The sequence below is a fragment of the Apis florea genome, unplaced genomic scaffold (assembly GCF_048593485.1).
Source record: "Apis florea isolate Af1SG1 unplaced genomic scaffold, ASM4859348v1 contig_3496_pilon, whole genome shotgun sequence".
NCBI classification, from domain to species: Eukaryota; Metazoa; Arthropoda; class Insecta; order Hymenoptera; family Apidae; genus Apis; species Apis florea.
Genome location: NW_028256773.1, coordinates 2,617,908 through 2,645,859, shown reverse-complemented (window position 1 = coordinate 2,645,859; position 27,952 = coordinate 2,617,908). Strand labels below are relative to the sequence as shown.

At 31.6% G+C, this 27,952-nt stretch overlaps 2 protein-coding genes across 15 annotated transcripts in view; one reads left to right on the top strand and one right to left on the bottom strand.

Annotated features, from left to right (window-relative positions):
- Synd (protein kinase C and casein kinase substrate in neurons protein Synd) overlaps nt 1-22,753 on the bottom strand; it is a 51,081-nt gene extending 28,328 nt beyond the window's left edge. For 8 of the 13 annotated variants that reach the window (XM_086913134.1, XM_086913141.1, XM_086913137.1 and 5 more), the window contains exon 1: nt 22,467-22,753. The gene's annotated coding sequence lies outside the window, so the exon portion shown is untranslated. The remainder of the gene's footprint in view (nt 1-22,466) is intronic. The other 5 variants (XM_086913136.1, XM_086913139.1, XM_086913140.1 and 2 more) reach the window with 1 other exon arrangement.
- Nucleotides 22,754-23,173: 420 nt separating this feature from the next.
- On the top strand, nt 23,174-27,660 carry LOC100866016 (E3 ubiquitin ligase Rnf121). Of its 2 annotated transcripts, none has more exons than XM_031920284.2 (9): nt 23,174-23,561; nt 23,859-23,893; nt 23,966-24,107; nt 24,189-24,343; nt 24,449-24,677; nt 24,756-24,991; nt 25,101-25,217; nt 27,324-27,414; nt 27,505-27,660. In XM_031920284.2, exons 1-8 carry the CDS (start codon nt 23,535-23,537, stop codon nt 27,397-27,399), a joined length of 1,017 nt encoding a protein of 338 aa, XP_031776144.1. In that variant the 5' UTR covers nt 23,174-23,534; the 3' UTR covers nt 27,400-27,414; nt 27,505-27,660. The 2 variants fall into 2 exon arrangements, with proteins under 2 accessions (XP_031776144.1, XP_031776143.1); XM_031920283.2 differs by having other exon boundaries at nt 27,324-27,418.
- Nucleotides 27,661-27,952: the final 292 nt, after the last annotated feature.

Genomic DNA, 27,952 nt, shown 5'->3' with positions numbered 1-27,952 from the left:
CAAAACGAACGATTGTGAAACGATTATTTGAATAAAGCTTGTAAGAAAAATTTCACATTTTTTTTTTTTTTTCCCCTCCTTTCTTTCACCGTCTTCCTCCAGACAATGCAAGTAATGCATGCAAACTCGGTCTGATCGGCTTAATGAGGATGTACTCCGTCTGAATGGCGAGTGCAAATTACGCGCTCTCCTTTTCTCGCCACGTTGTATACACGATATTAATATTACACGTGTTGTTACATCCACCTCGATTAATCGCATTATCACGTGGCCCCGGGTGTTTATATTATTCCGATTCTCTTTGACGAACGGTCGCGGACAATGTTCGAAACGGTTTCGATGACCAATTCGTAGCTCGTTGTTCGCACGGGTATCCCGGTGCTATTGGTGAACTGTTGTTCGTGCACTCGAGAATTATTTTTTTTTCCATAATGAAAAATTCCTTCCAACAATAATTTGAGATAGTGTAGCAAGTGTATTTTACTTTCAAACGGATTCATTGAGGGTATGAAGGTTTCAAATATCTGAAAGTAAAATTCTCGAGATTTATCATCGAAAGTTATTTCTAATTTTTTAATTAAATTATCCGAAAATAACTCAGATCGACTCTGAAAACGGAATATCCAGTTTCGAATAAACGATCGCATTTATTAATTGAAAAAAATCGAAAAATCTCGACGAATTTAAAGTGGTCGTGAATTATGCTTTTCGAGGACAATTAACGGAACGAAAGAAGAAACGCCGGGTTTATAAATAACGTGCACGCACATTGTTCCAATCTCTAAAAATACCGCGTCGCGTGCAGTCAGTTTCGTCTCGTTGTGTACGAACGAACGGGGAAACCGTTCAAAGATAGCCGAGAGGGCTCTTTTTTTTTTATCTTATTTATTTATTTTCCCTCTCTTCCCTTTTCTCACCGCGACACGAGTACGTATGGATCGTTTCGGACGAAATGGGGTGCGAAGCGATTTTTCTGGCCGCGAGAGGATCGAGCGAGTGAGACGAGAAAGAGACTTTAGATGGATGTTATATATCTCGCCACGTGTTCGTTCTGATGCTACGTGTTTCCGATAGGTGGGATGAAAATAGACGTTTTGCGCGTATGGATTTGCGAACGATGGGTTTAGTTCAGTTTTTTTTAGAATACCTCTTAGCAGCGAAGAAATTTGAAGGAAGATGTGTTAAACGATACGAAAATCTTTTTTTCATGATTAATTAATATTAATGAAGATATTGGAAAAACGATTGTTGATACTGCAAAAGCATGTAAATTTATAAAATTTTTAGTATTACTATTTTCTTTTTTCTTTTTTTTGCGTTTTGTTGATAAAGCTGTTTTATTAATATGTGACGTAAGCAATGTCGACAGTAAGCGAGTAGGCGTTGACGATTCAATACGAATGTTTTAGTTATAGATATGCTTCGATTGGCACGAGGAAATGCGTACAAGATAAAGTGGATTACTTTAATTTTTTTTTTTTACTTATTAATATGTTTTGGCTAGAGTTTCGAGATGTTAAAAAAAAAATCTAAAAACTTCAAGTATTATACAACAATATTTTGAGAACTAGAAAAATGTTTCAATTATAAGCTTATAATTCTTCGATGGTACATGTAATAGTTAACACTAGATAATATAACAATATAAAAAGTGATAAGGCATGCGGTTAATTCGTACCCCACCCATATCACCCACATGAAATCTTAAGAATACAGGTGTAAAACACACCTTCTCCTTCCGTTTTTTATCGAATCCCAAAGAATCCATTGACACCTACGTGTTCGAGATAAAACTGGACTGGTATCGAAAGAGTTTACTACTACTAAGAATTATCGTCGAAACCATTAAACTATTATCGCTATTATCGTATCGCGCCTTGTTTTCTAGAGTAGCACACCAGTTTTCCACGCGATGGAATGCATCAATAAGGTCGTAACTACTCGGTATACAAGAAAAAAGAAATAGTTAAAGATGTCGAGGTTAAAATAATTATAATTCTTACTAAAAAAAAAATCTGGTTTTCTCGTGTAGTCTCCTTCTTTGCATAAATACGATGTATTTTTAATTTTAATTACGTAATCATTGTTTCTTATTACTACGCGAAATCGTTTTTCACGAATAATACGATAATAATGATGATTCACGCCGAGATATTTTCTCTTGTAATTAGAATTATAAAAGGATATCGTTTTTTATCGAATTTTAAAGGGAGAGCAAAAAATTTCGTGGAGTGTTTGTTCTCTGGGCCAACACTCGGCTAGCATCGGCTAACATCGGGCAACATCGGATACATAGCAATTATATACAAGTAGTACAAGCGTAGTTTCGTTGTCCGTAGTTTTACACTGACAGGTGTGACTGAAACAGTACTTACTATTTTTATTTAAGTCTCAAAATTCTATTTTGTTTCTTATAATTTTATCTTTAGCATTATTTATGAGCAACATCGTGTTCGTAAAACGATAGATAAAACTGCTTTACGATTACATTTCGTGAGAAATGTATAATGTCGCGTGTCTATTTATTAGATAGAATCTATTTATTTATTATTTATTGTTGTTCATTTGTTTGAAAGTCATCGGGGAATTCCATCGAGAAGTTAAATGGATGTTTTGTAGAAAAAGTGTGGATAATTGATTCGATCATTTATTCTAGTAGATATGAGGATAGAGGAAGCAATGGCAATAGTAGTAAACACGTTTTACATTACAGCGAGAGAAACGTATGCATTATTGTTGAAAGTTTGAAATATTTATTTTACGTAGAAAATAAAGATATATATATATATATATATACACAATAATTTTCGGATGAGTGAGTATTTTCAAAATAGACGTGGAATGTAATTCGTGTTTATAGTTATAATTCTTAATTGAGCATAATTTATGTTTATGAAATTGTATAAGAAAAGAGAAGAATTTAGAAAAAAGAAGAATTATGTTTTGACGTGTTTAATTATTTCCGCTGCCGTTTATTCGCGTTATGAAAGAAAGCCTTGTATATTGGAAAATTTTAAACTATTAGCGGTAAAGGAATTCGAGAGTTTGTTTCATAAAATGAAATTCGAATAAAAATATTTGTTTTTTGTTCGATAGTGAATGCAAGAAATATAGCTAAGAGTTTTTTGTAAATTGGCTCGCGCAGTAGAAGTGGATCGAGGCGAAAAAATTGAAAGCAACGTGTCGAATGTGCCGTTAGAACTTCAATAGAAGATCAATCCCATTTTCTATGGAAACGATGTACTTTTTATTAAATGTTCAATAGTTTTTCTTTTTTTTTTATAAAATGTAACATCATCGTTTTTTTTAATTATTATACGACCTGATGAAAATATAAATACGAATAAGTTTTCTTTCTCCAAACTTAATTAAATCGCATGTTTCATAAAGTGTGACATATAATATTAAAGGACGATCGCCATGAAACCGTTAAGAAGACTGTTTTGAAATCCAAACGAGTTGCATAAGACGCAACGTTAAAGAGACACGATCACCTTATTGCAACGTGCGAACACCGTTATTCACGATCTAATATAATTACGTTAGATCGTATCGATGTTGAGAGAGAGAGAGAGAGAGAGAGAGAGAGAGAGAGAGAGAGAGAGAGAGAGAGAGAGAAAGAATTAAAATTCTTCAGGTAAACGCATCATTTACGATAAGAATCCGCGCTATTCCGGAAATGACAGTCATCATACCAGTGAAAGCGATTGTAATAAATTGCATTCTTTCTAGTTACGAGACGTTAATACCAAATTATATAATTGCAATTTAATAATTTCATTTGTAATTAATAAAAATAATATTGAATTTTTAGAAAAATTTTTTCAAGGTTATGCACAGTAATTAAGATATTTTTTCTTAATTTAAAATTAATTTAAAAAATATATTTGGAACAAATAAAATTGGACAATTCGTCATGGTACATTCGATATTACCAAGTCCCTTCAAAGCTATTCTTATGTTAAAGAGAATTGAGAAACACAATAAAAGAGCCCTAGAAAGGCCACATCTGTTTCTTCAACAGGAAGTTGGCTCGCTAGTCGCTTCATGGGAACCATACAACGGATCTAACATTCGTTTCTATCTGAAGAAAATGAATGCTGCGAAATAAAAATGTGTATGGACGCGTATATATCCAAATCACAATTCTTGAAAAGAGTTTCCCACGATGCGCTGAAGGGTGATAAAGATTGAGGTCAAGAGGTTTCACGGTTAATAGAAATATATTTTTCTTTGCATTTTTTAATATCGTGTAAAAATTCCATGGTTGACCAAATTTCCTTCCTCGATTAAGAAGAATCGAGAAAGAAATTGAGAGTGAAAAAAAGGAAGTGAAGTCGGAATATAAAAGGTCTAAATAATAGACAAAGGAACTCGAACTTCGTAAAAGCTCATTCGTGAACGGAATTGAATGAACAGACATTCTATTGAAAAGTTTCTGTTGGAAAAATTAATGAACATTTATCAATGGAAATCACGTTTTGTATAATTGTATGAATCATCGTTAATTGTAAAAGAAGTTGTTATTCGGTCTATGTGTTTGCATAATAATGTTTATGAATAATATGCCCATCTAGAAGAATCTATACGTTAAGTAGTAATACGATATTCTATTGAATGCAGTTATGCGTTCGATCCGTACATATTGATTGAGCCACGTTGGAAAAATTATTTTTCTGAAGCAAAATTATAAAGAAATTCTACAAGATTTATTTAAGATATTATTGATTCAAATTTTTTTTATTAGTAATTTTTTCAATACGATCGCCATTGCTAAATAATTCCATAATGAACGCACGAACACGTGTTGTATGTGATTATGCTTGGATAGTCGTTTTACACTTATATATAATAAGTTTCACTTGTAATATATCATAAACGTAATCATAAATTAGATCAGAGAATTTCCTAGATTTTTATTTACAAAAATTTAACAAACTTTATAACGCAAATAAAATTTTGTTCAATTCAATTCATCACAATGCCTCTGGAGACTTCGCGTAAATCGTGTTCTTTTGGAAAATGTTTCTGATATTTTGCCAACATTGTAGTTGGCTTCGTCAACGATCTAAGGACACGATACGAAGGTGTGCTTTCTATTTATCCTTTATTTAAACGCGTGCTCTCATTCTGATATATATATACTATATACCACACGTATATACTTCCTGGCAAAATTTCAAAATTATCTTCCAAAACGATACGAACGTCGAAACTCTCAAACGGGTATTAACTGCAGACGTTATCTCTTCCAAGATCTTCCTTCTTCTGAGAACATCGTATTAATATTTTATGATAATTCACCAGTCGACGGTTAATAAAATAGGAAAACAAGAAACTATAAATAAATTGAATTTTATCACGCAATAATAGACTATACCGTATAATCTGAAACAGTCAAGGACGCGTGTCGTCAACTAATCAACACTCTTGTATAGGCAATGTCTGAGCAAACAAGAAAGAGAAAAGAAAAAGACAATAGCACGAGAGAATGAAAAAAAAAAAAAAAAGAGTAACAAAGGTGTCTCGTCACACATTCCACAAGAAAGTTCACATTCGAATGACTGGATTCAGCCGGTCAGTCGTCAGTTCATTCCCACGACAGTTTCTAAAGATTGTGTTGAAGAGGTTAGGGGCAGGTCGAATCCAGTCATGCGCATGCGCAAGCAATACATTATGTGTTTAGTATTTACGCACAGGTTGATATCGGTAAATCGGTACAGGTAGAACGACTCGGGACCGGTTCTAAAGACCGGGAGGTCTCTTCGTTTGTTGGGAAGAGTTTAGAGACCTGAATAAATGTGTAAAAACGTCGAGACATCATGAAGTGTCTGGTCAACTGTATTGACAAAACGTATAGTACGTGTTTGTTGTAATTGATGGGTTGGTATCCCTGCGTATCCGCTTTTAATGATTTACCAATTCTAGTAAGAAATTATACATACATGCTCTGTTTTATAAAATTTAAATTGTATCATATGTAATAATATTTTCCCGTAATAAATAATGAATAAAAAACAAAATATGAATTTTGAATTTAAGAAAATTTGAATTTAAATTAAATTGTAATTCAATCTAAACATTAACACGAAATGTATCTCAACTTCACTGAAATCTAATTCGAAATTTAATTCAAATTTCAATTTAACTATAAATTCTAGATTTTGATTTGCTAATTTTTCTTTTTCTTTTTTTTTGGATAATTTCTTATATATCATATTTTATAACATTTTTCATTTTAATAAATAACCAGCTTCCTTCTATTTATTATATGTGACGTAGGATCAAGATTTTTATCAATGGTTGCGTGATATTGTATCATTTGCATATATGATCGTTTGACCTTTTTCGTATTTTCTACTTTTATTGAAAATATTTCTTTTATTTCGAACTAATATTATATTATACGACGTGACATGAATATATTTTATATAGCGCATAAAATCGAAATAATCATTATGAAACGCGTCTTTGATCGCGTGAAATACAAAATCTGTGGAAAACGGTTTTCCAGAGAGAAATATATTTAAACGAAAGATAATTAACGAGGAAAAAGATAAAAATAACTGGATTAAATTGGCGGGCGTGACGCGAGCAACGTCTGGCGTCTTAATTGCGTTCATAAACGTTTTAGACGTTGGTCGTGAATGCTAACTCACAGTTAGTTAGATTTTATCGCCCTTAAGGGTCTCTTGGTCCTTTTACGGAAGATAAATGTATATCGTTTTAAGTTCATCCAAGTTTACTCGAAATATTTCTGTACACTCTCTTTCACTTATCCTGTGAATTTACACGCGAATCACATTTATTTTAAAATATTTACATCGCCCCATTTTCCTCTTATATATATCTTCGAATAATTACGAATGTACGAATAATTTTGCAAGAACAACATAAAAATTTAACAACATACCCATAGAAGTTTATTCAAGTGAAAAATTATTTACACCAAATATACCAAATATCTCTCGCTAGAATATTCGAAACAGATCAACTCAATCGGAATACCGAGATTGGAATTCGAAAATTGGGGTCGGCCGATAAATATCAACGTACAATTTCCCATACGAATTACATAATCGATTGCGCCTCGACTTACAAAATTTACATTTGTATCATCAGAATACAATTATACGATGATCGTATGATTATAGACGAGACTATTCATATATTATATTATTCGTAATGATTGATTTCGAAGACACTTTTAGATTGTTTCACCGGAAGAACTGGAATTTCATCGTGCCATTATTCGAGTATGTAATTTTTTTTTAAAGAAAACGACGACACGTCCGTTTCAACGCATCCCTCCGTCGACGATCCTCTTTTAGGCTGTCCTTCATTTCTAATTCGAAACCTTGCGGATATAATAGAAACGTATCGGGGACACATCGTACAAGGCGTTATCGATGCAACTGTGCCATATGCGACAGATCCACGCGCTATTGATTTTCATTCTAATTAGCAAATTTCTTTCTTTCAACGAAATTGGACAAAATTCATTCCTCACCAACGTCCATTAATCACCTTCGATAAAAAATTTCGATACTTGTAATTTTTTATTTTACTCGGCTCGTCCATCTTCGTTGCCAATTTGCGAAAGGCGAGCAAGTTGACGCGAGGCAAATAAGGAATTTATTTACCAACATTATTCATCAATTGAGTTTTGCAAGCCGATCGTACAGGGGCCGATCGTAGTTAAACAGATTAAGGCCTTTTATGACTCCTGCGCCGAGATGCGTCGAGGGTCTCGAACATGATAGATTCCTTGATATAATTCTATACTCGATCGTTGAATAAATCGGCCGAGAGGGGCCGTGTATTGTATTATCCGGGCTGAATTATTACGCATAAAAGGAACGCGATAATGTATCGATCGATCAAGCTTCTTCAATATCGGGGATACGCAGCTCTTCCATCCATTACGATCCTTTCACGATTCGTTGGAAATTGGAATCGATGTCGAAATCGAGATGTTTGCGAAAAATTGGAATTTGCATGCGAAATGTACGATCGCGTAATTTGATGCAGGTAGCTTCGAAAAATATTTCAAGTACGTCTGCTTATTTTTTTTTTTTTTATGTCACATTTATACGAAAGCACCATTAAATGTGATATAACGAGATAGAAGGCAATTAGTTGGAAGAAAGTAACGAGAAACAAGATTTATTTTACGAATTGGTAAGGTTTTCAAAAAAGTACAGTTAAAATTTCGCGATTTTTCATTACTTTTTTGAAAAAAAAAAAAAAAATTGATGAAATCGATACATTCGATCGATACAAGATTGAAGTCGGATGAAAGGAAAGAAAGGTCTACGCAATCTAGATTCGAAAGAAGCGAGTAGCACGCGGTTGGAATGTCGGGCCGCTTAGAAAGGCGTCAATGAATCGAATCAGGGTGAACGCACTCCTGCTGATTTTCAGGTCGAAAGTCATGGCCATTCCACGCAGGAAGAGAAAGAATTCGATCTTTGATGTTAATTTTCCACGACAAGATTTTTCCCTATTTTCCCCGATAATTTTCATTTCGGATCGAACGTGCTCGAAAAAATTATTTAAACGAGCTTTTCTGACAATGAAATTTAATTCTTCTTTTTTTTCCCCCCTCTTTGAGAGATCTGTTATAGCTTCAAGGAATAAAGCTCGTTTTACTTATGCAAATTCGTAACTTCATCGTTTAAATAGCTCGAATAGGCAAGGGATTAATCCTTCATAAATATCTTAATTAAGTTACTCGAGATTGGAAAGATCAACTCGAAACGAGCAGAAATTGCCTTGAAATTTAAAGAAAAAAAAAAAAAAAAAAAACACACGAATCGTATTATTATTCAATGACTCGTCCCAAAATATTGATTATAATTTTGCAAATATATCGAGGAACTTGGTTATTACAACTAACTTTAATTATAACAAACTATTCCAGTTTCGAGAACACGTATATATACGTTATACACACACACACACACACACACACACACACACTCTGTTACACGTAGTACACGCTTGAACGAGCAGATGGTTTATTCAACAACCGCGTATTGGACCGAGCACCAACCACGAAGCGGCTGCTAACGTTTTCAATGCGCGGCTGGGCAGCGCGAATTAAGAATCGCGAGAAGGGAGAAGGGAAGGGGAAAAGGTTATCATCGATTCAACGATTGTCTCGCGCGACAATCGTGAGAGAGTGAACGCGAGACGTTTTTCTTCGGCAGTTTCATTCGCGGTGAAATTATACACGCGGATGAAAGTTCGTGCACGATTTAAAGGGGGTCGCGGCGACGAGTTCACTTTCGAGAGAGTTTTTTTTTTTTGCCAAGTATTTGCACGCGCCAACTGCCATCTTCTCGATCGCTCGCTTGTTATGCGCGCCTCGTCAATAAGTTCTATCGGCCGCGTTGGCAGTCGAGTCGAATGACTCAGGCGTTTGCGCCGGCAAGTCTAATTTCGATAACGATAGGTCGCCTCCAATCAAGCCCCATAAACGTTCGTTTTATTTTTAAACAATGGAACAGGTTGTACGACGATTTAATTCGATTCGATCGTGCGCCTATTGCACTTTTATTGTCTCGTTATCGAATTGTAATTCATTCACATCTCGCTATTTATTAGTGGCGTTTAACCAATCGTCATCGCGTTCTGCAACGGGCTGCCTTTTCAACTTTAAAGAATCCACCTTGTATCTTTTGAAAAATTTTTATGCAAAATCGAGAGATTTATATATTTTGTATTTTAAGCTCATATATATTTGATTAAATATTCTTCTGTTTATTTGTTAATTCGAAAAAGGTTAGGACGCTTTTTGAATTTCCCGCCTCGATTTGCCGCCGCGAATTTCAAACGGAAAGTTTCAACGATGGATTAATTTTTATTGTTCCGATCCGTTAAAAAAATCGATAGTGAAAATCACTCGTGAAAAAGAATTTTAGATAAGGGAATAATCTGTTATAATCGTTTATCTCTGAGAAGAATATCTTGGAAACAACATCAAAAGTTCTTATTATTATCATTTCTCCTCCACAGGCTTCTTACCTAATTCGTGACAGATATTTTTACCAGAATTCGAATGTTGTTTCGATATCGAGTGTATATATTCATCGATAAATAAAATAAAAAAAAGAAGGAACATTACAACAATTCTTGTGTGCACAACAAGATTAGATATCGAGCAGCTGCTTTTCAACAAGAATTCAACAAAAATGTACAAGAATGTTATTTAAAAAAATAATAATCAGAGAGTACGTATACATACATAACATCGAAAGATAACATTCTTTCCCCGGTGACAACAGATGCACACAGGTAAGAATGCACGTTGGCAATACAATGGGCGAAAGAGAGAGCCTCCCACCTCCTCGTGTCCTACAAAAGTGTGTGGATACGGCATCGATTTTTCCCTAAGGTCATCTCTCGAAATACCACGTGACGAAATGATGAGGAGAACCTCTCGATAAGGGGCTGCGCATTCGATCGCATTGTTCGACGCTCCCCGTCGACGATCCGGGAAAATCTCTCTTTCGCGAAAAGAACAACACGAAGAAGAAGGATCGTTGTCGATGAAAAATTAAACAATTCGAAGAGTATTAAAAGTATTAAAATTGTATTGAGAGGAATTGTAATGGATCGGTCATAATCGATGTGATGATTCATAATTTTTGTTTCGATCGATAACGATATAGAGAGTAGTTTTTTTTTCTTTTCTCTTGCGCGCGAACTGATAATAACACGCGCATAACCTTACGTAACAAGTCGCAATGTAGGTCGCACAAATTGTTAGGAACGGCAACCACTTGGAAGAAGTCCTCTTTCGTTTCTTTTCGTTCGAACGTTTCGTATCAGTCAGCCTCGGTTAATAATACGATTAGCCGAAGAAATTTTAAGTCTCTCGTTGCAATGTCTACGCGATACGAAGAATATTTTATCGTTTGTATACATCTTTGATTGAATCGCTCCATTTTTGGCGAGCAAAAGGAAGAGGTGTTCGAGAAGATCGTGTACAAGAAAATAGAAATATAAAGAAGGAAAAAAGGAAAATCGTGATCAAGAAAATCAAATTTTTTAACGTTCATGCAATTGAAGTAAAGAAAGAGTCGTAGCGGAGTTAATAATGAAACGCTGGGTCAGGTAAACGCGGAGATGTTAACGATGTAAAAAGCTGGCTGAAATTACGTTGAATACCGTGTAAGAAACGCTAATATTTTCTTGCGCGTCCGAGAAAAGTTATTTCCGTGGCCGGATGAAGTCGAGACGTTGGAATCTAATCGGAAAACATCGCACGTCGTTGAAGGAAAGCCTGACTAACAGTTTCGCGAATAGTTTCGTCACCTCGCGCTTTCCACGAGAGAGGATAAATATTTTGTATTATCGTTGGAAAAAAAATTTTCTCGTTCGAATAGAGAAGAAAGGATGGAATATTATTCGTTGAATATATTTTCAAAATTTTTAAGAAAACCTGATATTTTCTTCTTTCAGAGATCCCCGCTTTGTTTGTCGCCATTGACACGATTCGCTCGAAGGGAAGTTCAAGAATATTGAGTTCGAGCGCAATGTCGATTATTTTACCGATGAAAACGAAGATGAAAAACTTGTCCTAATCGAGGAAAAACTTAAAAATATATATAATATAAATAACAATCTAATTATATTCTTAATCGAAAATGAAACGGTACACAAATTATCGAGAAGAAACGAGCAATCGCGAAAATTTTAAAAAAAACTCGTTGATCCTTCCCTGAACTATTATTGAACAGTCGATCGAAACAATTTCTCCTCGTTGCGGACCGCGACGAAAAAAAGACTCCGCCTTGCAGCGATCACAGAAGTCTCCATCGGATTCGTCCAACCGTGGTTGAACGATTCGCTTCTGAAACAGGGCTAAGTGGAAGTGAAAATGGATCCATATTAATCGGCGCGATCGATGGAATTTGGGACAAGTTCATCGAGGACAGGAGTTGTACGCGGATAGAGGAAGGTCGAAGGTTAAAAGAGAGAACCCGTTAAGCGAGAAAAGTTGCTCCAAGGCGAAATCTTTCCCTCGTTTCTGACCGGCAATGATGATGGACAACGATGATCTCGAAGATCATGTTCATCGTTCGATTCCGAGAGATGAATAATTTTTAAAAATAGTTTTTAAAAAAACTTTTTTTTTAAATATTACCCGCCCAAAAATCCTTTTTTTCATCATTGGCGAGAAACGAAAGCGAAACGAAGGAGGAGATGATTTTAATGATGGGAAGAGAAAGATTTTGCGTTACCGCGGTAAAAATAACGTTTGAGGAATTTGCACTTTCTTCGTTGTTTCAATAGCAGAGGACGATATTTTTGCACGCCCGGTGAAAGTTTTTACTTTTGCTTTGCATGGATGGAACGTGTTAATTGCAAATAAAATTTTTCCACTCGTTTGTGTCGATGTACACTTGCGAGAATTTCTGCTATAATTTCCGTATCGATCATTGAAACGATTCAAAGAAAACGAATTTTTCTCATCATTTCGATCGAAAATTGTATCTGCTCAAAATTTATCGATCCTCTTATTATTCCAAATATCATCTCAAAGTAATACTTCTCTCGAACAATATACAAATATTTCTTTTTCCATAACGATAATTAACAACGATTATTATACGACCGAGAACAGACCCCTGTCCCTTTTCCGTTCCCGATCCATTCCAGATATGCTCTCATTCGTTTCCACCATTCTTCTGTGCACCGTTGCACTCGATGGATTACCAGCCGCTTTTACAACGCGTGTAAAAATTCCATCTCCGTGAATTCGTCTCTGTTACAAATCAAATGAAACGTTTGAACGAACATATATATATATATATATATATATATAACACACACACATATACAACACTGCTCTAACGTGTTATAAAAATGCATCGAAAATATTCAATTATGTGCGTACGGCGATTAAGTAATAAAGAGCGGCGTTGGAAAAATAAATATACGGGAATAAATACACGTTTCGTATCGTGTAGTAGGAATGGAAAATGAACACGTGCCACGCTAACCATTAAAACTTAACGGCGCGTATATCCGCGAAAATCGAATATGGAAGACGGTGGCCGCCTCTGTTAAGCGTTAAATATAATTAATATCGGTCTAATTAATGTCCGAGGAACCGGTGGAGAAGATATACGGTTCCATCGAGATTACGCAATTATAATAAATCAGAGCTGGAATATCGAATAATTGACTTTAAACAGCGCGATGATAAAAGGCATGCGCGGCCAAGTGAATTTTCCGTGTTGGTTTCGCTGGTTGAAGGAGTGAATTTTTGCGCTTTTAATTCAATCGATTTTGTTCGAGTAAAAGGAGAGATTTTTTTCATGGACCGATACAACGAACGAATCTCTTTCGTGAGGAAGATTCAAAAAGAGGAAGATTCGACGACGTCTGGATAAGTTTCAGAGAAGATTTTATAAATTAGACACGCTCAAATGAAAATATTTAATTAAAATGCGTGTAATTATAAATTCTGTGCAACATTATTATTCAAAGCTTTTGATTAGAAAAAAAAGAAAAAAAAAAAAAAAACTTACAAGAAATTCTATTTGCTTTATATTCGAGAAACGTTATTCTCGTTAATTAATAATTTTGTTTCGAACCACTGATTTCCTTCTCTCAATATTCCCTTAATTTTCCTCATTTTCTAAAAGAAAAACAATATACAATGATATCGCTGTATTAACGAAAAAAAAAAAATCGGATGCAAATCCATTAATTTCTCCTTAAAGGTTAATGAATAACTATTCCCTCCATTTGTTTCCATATTTTTCAAATTATAAAACGTAATTATATATCGCGGAAAATCGTAAATCATATTTTAAAGCGAGGAAAAATCGAAATAATTGCACTTTCGCATGAAAGCTGATCAAATTTCATTAATTTCTTTCTTCAATATATATATATACAGTTAAGATATCGTTGGATCATAGTCGAGATGTCTATCTAATAGAATGCATTGACCAGCCTTCTTCGTAATCGCTGATACGTGCAATTTTTAATTAATTATCTCTCTCTCTTCTTAACGTTTCAACGTTTCGTTTCTGATTGCTTGCCGAGCAGAAGAAGGAACGCGTGATCGTAAACTCATCCAATATATCCATTTTCGTTTAACGAAAAACGAAATGTTTCACTCTCTGAATTGTTGAAATTTTTGAAATCATTCGTGCACGAATAAATCGTGTCTTAATAACAGTAATTGTTGCTTAATCCTTTTACGTTGAATTTCCTGTTTAACTCTGTTTAATCCAAGATTTTAATCTCTAATTAGAGTATCTCGCGCGAGATGAGAAACTAGGATCAAAGGATAAGTTAGATAGATAGATAGAGAGAGAGAGAGTCTTTATTACGTCCTATTCTTGGTGGTAATCGGTACTACAATGGATACGAACGAACGAGGACGTGAATGAATAATTGTTTGCCTTTGACGAATACGATGATGGGGTAAACTCGGTTGGCCTTTACGCTCGATATACAAGCCGAGAACCTTTGAAATATCGGATTCTCGATAATAATCCACCACGAGTCGATTATTCAGCGCGATATGGCGGCAACAATTTCGAATTGAATTCCAAGGTATACTGTAAATAAAGTTAGCGGGATCGATAATGAGGAAATTAATATAAGCAAGTGAGAAACGACGTTTCGGTTTCATTCGTTGCAATTCTACGATTCTACGCGTTATATATGTCGCGAACAGTAACACTCGAGATCGAATATAATATGAGAGACTATGACATATACTCGTTTATTTTTGATTATCCTTTTCCAGGCAAATTCTTTTATCTATGTAAATAGATATATTTGACTTTTTTTTTTTTCTCGAATTAAGCATCAAAAATCTTGATTTACATTATTTGAGAAAACAATGTATTAAAGATAGTCGAATATCAGATCCAGATAATTGAATAATAAAATGCTCTTATTCATCCATTATTTTAGTCTTGATTAGGATGAAAATATTCAAATAGGAGATTTATTAGCAAGATCCCATCCAACATATTTCCATCGTCTATTTTTTTCTGTACAATCTTCTAATTTTTATTGCCAGTGTGACACAGATAAGATCGGAAAAAAAAAAAAAAAAAAGGAAAGACACGATACAGATTCTCCTACTCGTTTTCTCATTAATATTAAATCACGATGCACACGATGACGATGGTGTCGCTGATGAAGCAGAAAATTCGTCCCCTCGAATCGAGCATCATCGACCGCCTATTACACGTTCGATTATTTTTTTGGAACGTATTTTAATCGAAGCTCATACATGTAACATAAATTACATTATTAATCCAATTAATCCGTGATAATTTCTATTTTACAATACTTGGATATCTCGTCTTCTTCTTCTTTTTTTTTTTCCTCTTTTATCTTGGTGGACCAATTAATCGAGCACAATGGAGCGCGCTAAAAGAAACTGATGAAACGGAATTATTCGTGTTTAGAAAGTTATAATGAGGATTGTAGCGAAATTGAATAAGAACAAAGGTCGTACAGAAGATGAAAGAGTTTATCGTTTATTCCTTTTACTCTTTTCACTCTCTCTCTCTCTCTCTCTCTCTCCTTGTTCTTCCACGGAAAACTTTCGATAAGCTTATTTCCATCGTCAAAGCGAAATCAAATACGCAAGTACACCGTTTTTCTACCGTTTTTCCTCCTCTTATTTCTTCAATTATAAAAATATATTCATTCTTTCTTCTACTTCTTCTTTTTCTTTAATTAATCTTAGATTAATCGTTACGTGGAAGATTAATTCTTACGTATGCTCAACGTTAAAATGGTTATAATCCAAATGATCTGGTTTGTCAAACGCGTTAAAAATGATACAATTCCTATGCGAGAAGGATTAATAGCGGATTTGATTGACGGGTGTTCACGCGTGACTTCTAATATAGGCTGGCGTTCGTTTGCCTTTCTACTCGTTTCGTGCATCGCAATTTCTATGCAGAAAGCAGGCCCGTAAATAAACGGTTGCGTTTCGATCGATTCTCTTGGCACAATTCTACCAATGCGACCCTGTTGCCCGCGATCTCTTATTAACACATTCCATAACGCCCCGTGAACTTTTCATTCAATGATATGTGTAATATATATACATATATCGAATTGGAAATTATTTCTATCGAATTGTTCAATTAAATCAAGACGCGGTGATTGATAAGAATATTTTATTTAATTATTTCTCAGAAAACACGAAGGAAATTGAAAAGAAATTGGAGAAGAAACAAAAAATTCAAATAAACACAATTGTATTCTGTTTTTTTATCGTAAAAAAAATTTCAATTTTTCCTACACGTTTTTCGAAAAGTATTGGTTTCGTTTCCGGGGAGCAAGCAGTCGGAAAAACTGTGTTCGAAATTGCAATATCGACGCAATACCCGCGAGATATATTAAAACGATTGATTAAAGATTTATTAAAATTAACAAGGTATCCGCGCTTTCACAGGATGATCCGTTCGAAGATCATCCTGTAATTATAAGTTTCGATAACGACCGAGGGCTTATATACGAAGGAGCGGCAATTTCACACATCGATAGAGGTTTCGATATACCGCTCGTTTTGGAGAGAGTGCAATGGATTAGCAGGAAGAAGTGCAAGAGAAAATCGAACACCGCGATACACACACACACACACAATATACACACACCGTTTCCATTCGGATAACCTACTTTCGTTCCTCGGTATGTAGCCGCACCGTCTTCGGAAAGACGTGTCATCGTTTCCACGGATTTATGCTTTCGTAACATTGATCTGATTTGGGTGATACACTTTTGCGCCAAAGTCCCGAGGATATCGTCCGTTCCACGTTGAATGCACGCGATTTTAGGCTAGGGACTTTCGTTCTTTGAGGTTATGTAACGTTGTGCTCGTGAACTCGTGTGCCCATGAAATGATTTTTAATAATTGAATAAATTGTTATCTACGTAATGCGTTTGGGTAGGAAAGTGATTCGAATGCGTGAAAAGTAAAATGTTAAGTGGCTTTGAGAAAGAAACGTGTAAATAAGATGAATAAATATATACGTGCGTACACGTGTATCGAGCATCGATAGTTAAACTACTGGTGTCATCGTAGTCATTGGTCGTTGTAACGTTGAAGATAATTATTGCGATAAATTGTATTCGTTGCGAATGGCGAAATTCTTCTCGATTAATTTTGTAATTGAATTTGTATCGAGCTTGTCGAGAGATATAAGATAAATTTTTCTGTTTTATGGCTTCGGCATATTCTCGATCGTTTTTATATAAAACAATATCTATAACGTGATAGATTTTGTTAAAAAAGAGATGAAAATATTGTTGAAAGCAATCATTGGGATTGAAGGAGTATAATCGTTTTGAGGAAACGATACGGTTTTTTTTTTTTTTTTTTTTAAAGAAATAAAGTTTTATCCGTTTGGAAATGTACAGCTGTGAAAACCGATGAAAAATACATGTTCCTGAATAATTGATTTCGAGGATTAGCGATAAAAATTACAGAGGGAAAAAATACCGACCTAGTTCTTAACTTTCTTCTCGGTTATATTTTCGTTTCTATATCCATATTCACTATTAATCATGCTCGAATTGATTTTAACAGATTGATTTTCCGTTCGAACACAAGATGAATGAATAAATATATAATATATATATTTGATATGTTCAATATATTATCGACTTGTTTACTTGCCTTTGACAGAATATTTAAATTTCCACGTATTCAAATTCACACGTATAAAAACAAAGAATACATGTTTGATATTCTACGACCATACATATGTACATACGTACATGGCTGTCCATCCGAGAAATCAGTGATCCTTAAAATGAGAAACTGAGAAAGCACTTGGAAACAGTGGAAAATCACTGTATTGACGAAGAACAGTAACTATAGATACAGCGGCTACGGGTAAAGTCTATGCAGGAATTAAAAGTTACAAAGTGATCCAGAAAATACCAGTTTTATCAAAATAGAAATGTAGAATTCGTTAGAATTAACATTACTGGTTTAAACTTTCTCGTGCCAATTATTATTTTTTTTTTTTTTTTTTTTGGAATTGCATTACTAATTTAAACGTTCTTGTTCTAATTTTCTTTACAGATCGGAACAGAAGTTTTTTTTCTTGATTATCGTTTTTTTTCTTCGTAAAAACAAAAAAATTCATTCTTTGCGTGTAAACAATGCACGACACACGCATCACGTTGCCATATAAAGAAAAAAAGGAAATGTACGTGCAAAAAATCTGTGTTGGTATCATTACGCAATGACAAATACTTTTCACATAGTCATCGATAAAAAAAAAATATATAAATAAATCGCGATCGATCGAAAAGGAAAGTAATTTCATTTTATTCGATGAATAAAATATTATATGTTAAATAATTCGAATAAGTTTTGAATGGAAAGTAGCCAATCGCGATAGCGACTGATGGTTGGCATTTAATGACTTCATAGGTGCTAATCGCACAAATGTTCCGCATTCTTTGAATTATTTCTTTATTGCATGCTTTTGTACAATATGCTAGTGTCACGAATGAATTTGCCTCGTAAATATTTGATATCGAATATTACTATTTTATATTAAGAACGAAGATCAAAATTAACAATTTAAAAATATTTTATCATACTTGATAATAAATCTTGCACATTTAACTAAGATTAACTAACCAAAATAAAATAAGTGAATATAATAATATATATATATATATAACAGTATATAAATTCTCTAAAGAAAAAATACTAAAATTCCTAGGGATATATTACTAGGGATATATATATATATATCTAGATATTCTCACGCGAAAAAAATGTGAAAAATTCTCCTGTCGCTAAATAATCACGTCACAATAGTAATCGCGATTGTATGCGTCACGGCGTGTGATCGAGGCCCTGGCAAAGTAAAATTCGATCGTAACAGCGAATCTGCTTTTCACTTTCCAACATCGACAACGATCTTTCTCCCGTTTATGAGAAGGAGAATGCATCTGTGAGAAAGAGAAATGAGATTTTGTTGGTACGTTTAATTGTTGAGAGCGCGGCTCGTGATTCGTGATCTTTCTCCCCTAGGCGAATCGTTTCGATCGATCGAAAAAACTGGGGTCCTAGGGGAATTAGTGGCGACGCTAACGCTAGAATAACTCCGCATACCATCAGACGTTCCATTCGCGGTCGCGCTCAACATTACTCACGTAACGTCCTTTCGGATAGTTAATACGCGTTACGTGATTCGAGCATGTACAGAGTGTCTAAAAAACTATTGTCACGCGAAACAGCGATCGATTGGGAACTTTAATATCTTAAATTTCATTAATGGCGTAACTCGCATTGTATAGTATGACACGTAAAATTATAAACGAATAAATAAAATTAAATATTTATAAATAATTTATAACAATTAGATGTTATGATATTTGTCAATTGTAATTTATAAATTTTAAATTGCAAATCGTCGATATTTCAAATATCATACGTGTACGATAAAATATTCATTTTCATTTAATAATGTCTGAATATTAATTTAATATAGATTAAAAATGGCTGCTATTCGAATGTCAATAATATTTCGCGCAATTTGATGTATATATTCTATCTATGGTAAAAATCAGAAATGTCAAATGAATCTATATGTATGAATATAATAATTCTTTCTTGTTTGCTCGCGATGTGAAATGACAATGCATATTTATATCATAAATAATGTTTTATCTGATCTTCGACTTGTGATTTCTTTCGTAACTTTTTACTTTTTCGTATGGATTTGTTTCAATCGCTTCATTAATTGTATATTTTTATATAAATATCTTTATCTTTATATTGCATTTTAGGAAGATATATTATATAAGATTAAAAATATCTAAAAATCTAAAGTTAAAAGAAAGCTTATCGAAAGCAAAGAAAATATCAAAGTAGAGCCAATTAGATCGATAAAATTAAATTTATGTTTAAAAGAGCATGCAAGAAATCAATAAGCTCTTTATATTAGATTTTCACTTTTTATGGGTTTATATGTAGCTATGGAATGAAAGATCGATTTCAACAGGTGGGCTTTCTAAGGTGGATTTACGCGAGAAATGATAAATGAGATGGAAGAAATTCGGAAAAGATACATCAATATGTAATAAAAAAGCATTAATTATATCAAAAAGACTACAATATAAATAATATATGTTATTATATATTATAGAATATTATTACATGTATTAAAAAAGAAAAATTGTTTTCAAAGATAATAATTACGTTAAATAAAATTTTATCTCTTAATGCACTTACATTAAAAAATAATTGAAAAATAATTATATAATTATTTAGATTAAATCACAGTTCGATTCGACAATTAATATTTCCAAAATACATATATGGTTGTTTGAATAATCAAATGATCATGGTTCCGTCAATGATTAATATGTATCTTTTCATATAGTAAACATAGTACCGTGATTCATAACAATATATCTACGTGAGTCTCTAACTCATTTCCAGGATTCTATTACCACAAGCAAACCGCAATGACTGTTTCGACGTACTTACATATCCCGCACATGATATTCACTTTCATGCTCACGATATTGCTTTCAAATTTCTAATCGATGGATAGTTTGAACTCGTATCATTAAGAATTTAATGTAGTTAATTTGAAATGATTCTATTTTGAAAAATTATATGATAATTTTTTTCAATTTTTCTCGGTTAATAATTACGAAGAAAAAAAATTCATAAGAATATTAATTATAATTTATCAATTTATTCAAATAATATATAAAATAATAATATAATCGATATTTAAAGAATTATTTAATATAATCGTATATAGTTTCGAAATCGAATGACATTGTAACTATGATTTTAACAAAAACACAACTTAGAAGGTATCATATTATATAATTTAATTCGATTAATGAAGAAATAATATTTGTGATCATGTTAACGCAAAAATAAGACGAAACAAAGATTTACTTGTATAATGTTTCATAAATAATCTTTATTCAAATGTATTTTAAATATTTAAAGAATATTTTGTTTTATCCGAATTGCGAAATTATGCTTTATTGGCTTTTTATATTTTAAATCACTATCACGATAGATACTTAGTTTTTATAATAGAACCTCTTATAATATGACATTGTCATTGAAATATTATAAGTAATTCTGTTATATTTTATTAAAAAATTACTTTGTAAAAATTTAAGAATTTAAACTCTCCGGTTCCGATTTATATTTTTATTTTTATTTACGATTCTATTTTAAAAAAAACCGTTACTGAGGTCATTATCTGTTTACAAGTAATGTTCAAACATTATGTATCAGTCGGTAAAAGTAGTTTATACAAAATCATGCAGAAAAACAGTATATTACGTATACTGAACAAGGAATGTGATAGCGCGAACCCTAAAGACTGAGAACGTGGTGAGAGTACGGAAACTTGGATAGCCGCCAATTTATACAACATCCAAACAGTCTAGCTACGAGGATTTTGCTCCTTTCGAGTTCTTTGACTGATTCAATATAAAATAGAACGTAACTTACATTCAACACTTTTGAAGAACTTATGAATTAAATTAAATGTGACCCCAATTAATATTATTTTTTTCCTAGTTGACTACTAATTATTAAATTAATCTTTATATATTTTTTTCAAATAATTATTATTTTTGTACAATATCATACTAGTCGCGTATGAATTATAACCTATATTAATTAAATCAGAATACGGCATTTTAAGATACTGATTAAAATCGACATTTAAATTATGACGAATAATAAGATAGACAAAATAACATATACGCTTTCTAGGGAAAAATTCTAGATACGTAGAAACAGATAAATGTGATTTACAATTCGATATTTGATCTAGCAGTCAGGTGGAAACCAAAAGTAAAACTATCGACCTAATTCATCTCCGTTTCTTTGCCAAAGTATTACGTATTGACAACACTTTTCTGACATATTAAAACTACCTGTTAAAGGAGATGAACTAAAAAAGAATTCCCTACTAGATAACTTGTATGATTAGGTTACAGGAGAAAAGAATAGTAATTTCTTTCAGAGATTAATGTTTTATCCACGAAAAATTTATCCGGAAAGAAATGGCAACCAAAGTATTTTATAACAGAATATTATTTAAAAGCTTAGAATATCTAAAATTTAATTCATATTTACTTAAAAGTTATCGTTTAAAATAGTAAAAACAATACACAAAAAAAATATAATTCGAAATAGCAATATTTGATAAAATATTAAATACACGTTTGTTTACTACATACATTTTTTAAATTTACATTGGCATTAAAATTTGTTTTTGTCAGATTACGCAAAATTATCTGAATGTACTTCTACATGTAACCTTTTATACAAGATGTAACATGTGAGTTTATTGACGACAATTCTCACACAATCTGTTGGCAATATGTGCAATAATTTGACAGGCACAAAAAACCTTCGCGAAACATACGCTATTTCTATATGCTATGTTCTTACTCACTGAAAGCAATTCCTCGAGGCAAATGAACCGACGAGCGGCGATATCCTTTCGAAGCTTGGAAACTAACCAAAAATCGTATCCCGGTGTACGAAACGAAACCAATCACGACACTATATCACTCACTCAATCCGCAAACGGCGCGCGATCGGATGACACTTTCGACGCGCGATTTTACGACTGTGGAATTTCGTCACGTCGCGCGTTTTCTCAAGAAACGGTATAAACGCTCATATTGCTGCTTCGCAGAGTGAATTACCAGCTTCCCTCTCTGACCAGCAGCAATGGGCGTGGTTTAACTCCGAGATCATTCGAACTACTACGAACTTGTACGAACATTGGGCATTGGTAGATGGATAGGCCGATTCACATTCGTTCGAGAAATTTGTGACAAATCAGAATTGCGCGTACAATTTAAATTAAATATTTGTTATACGATATGATTAATTTATATAAAATAATATAACTTACAAGTTATCAAATATTATTAAACGAATTTGGCTTTACATGAATTTCTATTCTATATAAAATGATATATCATATTATATTTAAGAATATTTTTAAAATGTAAATATTATTAATATTTATTATTTTATTATAAAAATTTTTAACGAATTATTTATTTATTTTTGCGATATTCTTGCGATTTTTATATTATTGTATTTATCAAATATAATTTTCACAAGTTGAAAAACAGTTTTTCAATAGTCAGTTCAATATTTGTAACGTCATCAATATGGCTGAGAAAATGGTTTTCAGCGCGAAAAATTAAAAAAAAATATATATATATATTATTAATTTTTGAAATTAAATTACTTTTTAGATTTTTTGCTTTATTTAATAATTTGATAATAATATATTTTATAAAAATACAATCTATTGCTTATTAATTTTTTATATAAATATTTTATTTTTATCGAGATTAAATAAAGTTTATTATTATTAATTGTGAACATATCAGACCTGCACCATTGTGAATAGTACTTTACAATGTCTCCAAAGAATCTTTGCTATATTATGTCAATTTATTAAAATCTATTTTATAAGTGATAGCTTAATATACTATTAAATATGCATTCACACGTACTCCCAAATAAGGTATAATATTATTAAAATAAAAATATATTGATATTATGTAAAACAATAATGTACACGTAAGCCATGCTTGCGCTAATATAACCTCCAAGGATTTATTTATTTTAATATAAGAATATGAATTTATACACCTGAATAAATGCTTGAATAAAATGAATTGTGCTTTTTTTTTTTTATAATCACTATCACTCATTCGAATTTATTATTGTATGATTATTATTATTTATTGCGAATAATTGTATGAAATGAATTGTATTTATTACAATATTTTTTTAAATAAATATATGTATTTTATTGTAGAGTGAGGATGAGATGACTGTGGAAGAAAAATGGAGGTAAATATCAATTTAAAAAAATATCTATTGTTATAACAGTTTAGTTACAAAAGAAATATTTTAATATTCTAGAGTGCAACATATAAAAATGCACGAACAACATCAAGGACATGAATCTATGCATGCAGAAATGCTTCTTATTTTACTAGGAACATTATTAGTAGCACAAATTGTATTAGTTGAATGGAAGAAAATACATTATAAATCATATCAGGTAAATTTCAATTAATGTTTATTAACTAATTATTATTAATTAAATTTTAGCTTATCTGAAAGATTAAATGTGTTTTCTTAGCTTGTTACCTTAATTGCTATGTGGATTATTCCATTTGGATTAAGTTTAAAAAATCATTGGTGGAGGTTTATATTTTTTTGGTTAGTAACATCTTGTATAACAGGATTAATAGTTAGAAAAGCTGTTCAAAAACCTATAGCAGGTACAACACCAAGGTACTTTTACAATTTATTTTTATTTATTGAATATGTTTTCTATGCAACTTAATAAATTAAAAATATGTATGAATTTAATATTTTGCTAAATTTTTATTGTTATAGATTGGTGTATAAATGGTTTCTTTTTATATATAAATTAAGTTATGTATTGGGTATAATAAGTTACATTATAATGTTAGCCACATTTTTTGGTTTACATTTAGTATTTGAAGTTAAACCACAAATATGGATGGATTGTGGTTTGCTTTTATTGTTTTATGGTTTATACTTTGGAGTATTAGGAAGAGATGTTGCAGAAATATGTGCAGATAAAATGGCTTCACATATTGGGGTATGTATAGTAAAGTAATTAAATAATTATTTATCTTATGTGCAAAATAAAAAATGCAATATATTAAATAATTTGCAGTACTATGTACCAGGTCATATGCCAACAAGGACTTTAGAGCCTGGAGTATGTGCAGTATGTGGTAATAGACTCTTGGTATCAGAAAATGAACCTGGTGTTATTGAAAACACATACAAACTTAGTTGTGAACATGTATTTCATGAATTTTGTATCAGAGGATGGTGCATTGTAGGAAAAAAACAAACGTGTCCATATTGCAAAGAAAAAGTCGATTTAAAAAAAATGTTTTACAATCCGTATCCTTTCATTAAATCATATCTTTCATCTTATATAAAGGAAATTATAATTATATAAATTTTTATTTATTGATATATATTGATATATACACCTTAACAATGTATAAAGATGGGAACGACCTCATGTTTTATATGGTCAACTACTAGATTGGATCAGATGGTTAGTTGCTTGGCAACCATTAATTTTGTTTCTCGTTCAAGGTATCAATTGGGGCCTAGGCCTCGAGTAAGTAACATTGCAATAGGTTAATTAAATTGCACTTAAGGCATCATTGTGTTTCTGTAAAATTAATGATTTATTCATGTAAACAAATATCTGTTTGTATTTTTCTACACATAGCCGTTATTATATTTGTTATTTGTAACAACGAATTCTATTTTAGAAGTATATGATTCCAATCTAACTTGTGATTAAGATTTTAATCCTATTTCGATATTAATATTGCATTCAGATTGCAGCATTATAAATAACTTGTTTTATATGATTAGAACGTTTGCCATCATAGATGATGTAAAGATATAATAAGGTATAAAATGCCATTTTTTCTGTGTTGAGAGACTTACATAATTTATGTAACACTTAATAATAATTCTTCCACACAATTTCTTTTTACTATATATATATATATAAACGGGTTTAATAGTCTCTACTTTAATTAACTTTATATCTGAATGACTCGTTTTTTATGACTGTATGACATTTATGAAATAATGTATTTTAATTTAAATATCCATTTTAGAATGCACATGAATTGTGATTATCCGAATTAATTAAAATTTAATATAGTGCAAAATATAACAAATAATTTCTCATTTTAAATACTAAAAAAAAAAAAATACTGATAATACAAAAAAAAATTCTAATTTGAATTTATATGTATTATATAAATTGAAATATATGATTAAAAAAAAATTAGATATGATATGTATGAAATTATTTTGAAAGTTCAATTCGGATAATCCGTAATAAAGTATTTGATTGTAACATATGTGTAGGAATTTTTGAACTGATATGAGAATGATAGGAGCTTATTGTACTATTTCTTTTGTCATTCCACTTCCTCATTTCAACTAGTCAGTTTAAGTTTCCACCTTACGTAATTTAATTGCGTTCTATATAATATATTTATTGTCAATGATTTTTTCTGAAAGTGTACACTAAGTGTATTCTGTGTATCGTTGATGAAATCTTTTATCAATTATGAGATAATACTATTTCGTAAATTTTAAATTTATATATATTAGAACATATTAAAATATTTCGTAAGCAAGTTACTTTAATAGAAATAATTAAATAAGCTTGTCGAGGAAAAACTTTCATTTTATTTAATAAATAAAAAGTTCAGAGGAAAAAAGTAGGTTATTAGAAAATATTAAATGCAATATTTCAAGAGAAAAAATCATATTTATTAAAATTATATTATTTGTGATATTTATATAAGTATTACTTACTTACACATGTTGTATTTTTTTCATTCTGTAAAATCTTCATAAATTCTTTATTTTTATTGACAAAATAATTTCGCTTTTAAAATAGCGTGGAAAGAAAAGAAATAGTGAAATAGATCAAAAGAGATATTATATTGGAATAGTTTATTTCTTAATTTTAATAAAATCTTATTAATAAATCGTGTAATTATGTATTAAAATATCAAAATTTCTATGATAATAAATTTTTGAAACAAAATTTTATGAGATTATCAAATTATATCTTGCAAAGCATATTGCTCAACAAAAAAGAACTTTTATTTTATGAAAAGTTGGTGCGTTCTATTGCTATTATATAGAATAATATAGAAATTTATAAAAAAAAAAAAAAAAAAAAAATGTACAAAATACTGTACCATTGTAAAATAAAAATGTACACATTGTACGTATATTGTACAAAATAAAATATAAAGATTCGATCGTATGACGATCAAATTTTCATAACTTAAAAACATAAAGAACTATATGAATCTTTTTTTTTTTTTAATTCATTTTTGTAAAATAAGCAAGCAATTGCACGACCATTGTAAATATTTCAGAAAATATATAAATTGTAAAATCCGAAATATAAAAAAAAAAAAAACATTGTTCCGTAAATAAATAATGTACAAAAATATATCAAATTCATGTAAAATTTATTTCTCATCAATAAAGATTATAAAACAGTCGATCGGTAGGAACTGTTAACAATTAGAATTTACTTTTCAATCATTAAGCATTAGATTCCATCTCCTAATCTCTCCTCGACTCATTGCTACTTCAACTACGGTTGAATCAAGCAGAATATCATTTTTTGTCTATTTTTGTTAATCTTTCCTTCGTTTTTATTTTCTAATTTTTCCAGAGTGAAGCATGGTTTCGACAATGGAAACGTGAATGTGAGTGGAAACTTAGACGAGACTGATATAAAAATACTATAATTCCTCAACTGTGCAGTACGTACGTATTTTGTATTTTGTTACAAAGAACCGAGTAAATTAAGAAAAAAAAAAAAAAAAAATTTATGTGTTCTTTTGATAATCTAGCTTCATTGTTGCAAAGGATGCGCGTGTACTGTGACAGGTGCGAGGTCTAAAGGAGGGATAAGAATCTTATTGGACACGCAAAGAATAAAAAAAAAAAATTACGGATTTGTACAAAAGAGAGAGAAATAAACAATGACAACTCTGTCAGTGATATTACTAAAAGTCTTTAATTTAATCTCTCATCATTATTCGTTAGCAAAAAACAACTTTTATCACAACACGCATTCATAGGTACTTTTTCAGACCTTCGGACTTGTAGCGAGAGCACCTCATATACATTCATATGTATATATTTATATAAATATTTATTTATACACTTACGTCTAAAAGCCTCTCGCTATTGTCATGGGAAGAAACTGTACGACAGGTGAGACAAGAAAGGCGGGGTGTAAGAACATTTAACGGACGTGTCGTATAGACGGACCCGATTTAAAAAAAGAGAGAGAGA

Excerpts from the sequence above, each read along its gene's own strand:
- LOC100866016 (XM_031920284.2), top strand. The coding sequence starts at position 23,535 with ATGCATTCACACGTACTCCCAAATAAG. Across the intron at positions 23,894-23,965 it reads ACTGTGGAAGAAAAATGGAG|AGTGCAACATATAAAAATGC; the intron begins GTAAATATCAAT and ends TTAATATTCTAG. Across the intron at positions 25,218-27,323 it reads AATTGGGGCCTAGGCCTCGA|AGTGAAGCATGGTTTCGACA; the intron begins GTAAGTAACATT and ends TAATTTTTCCAG.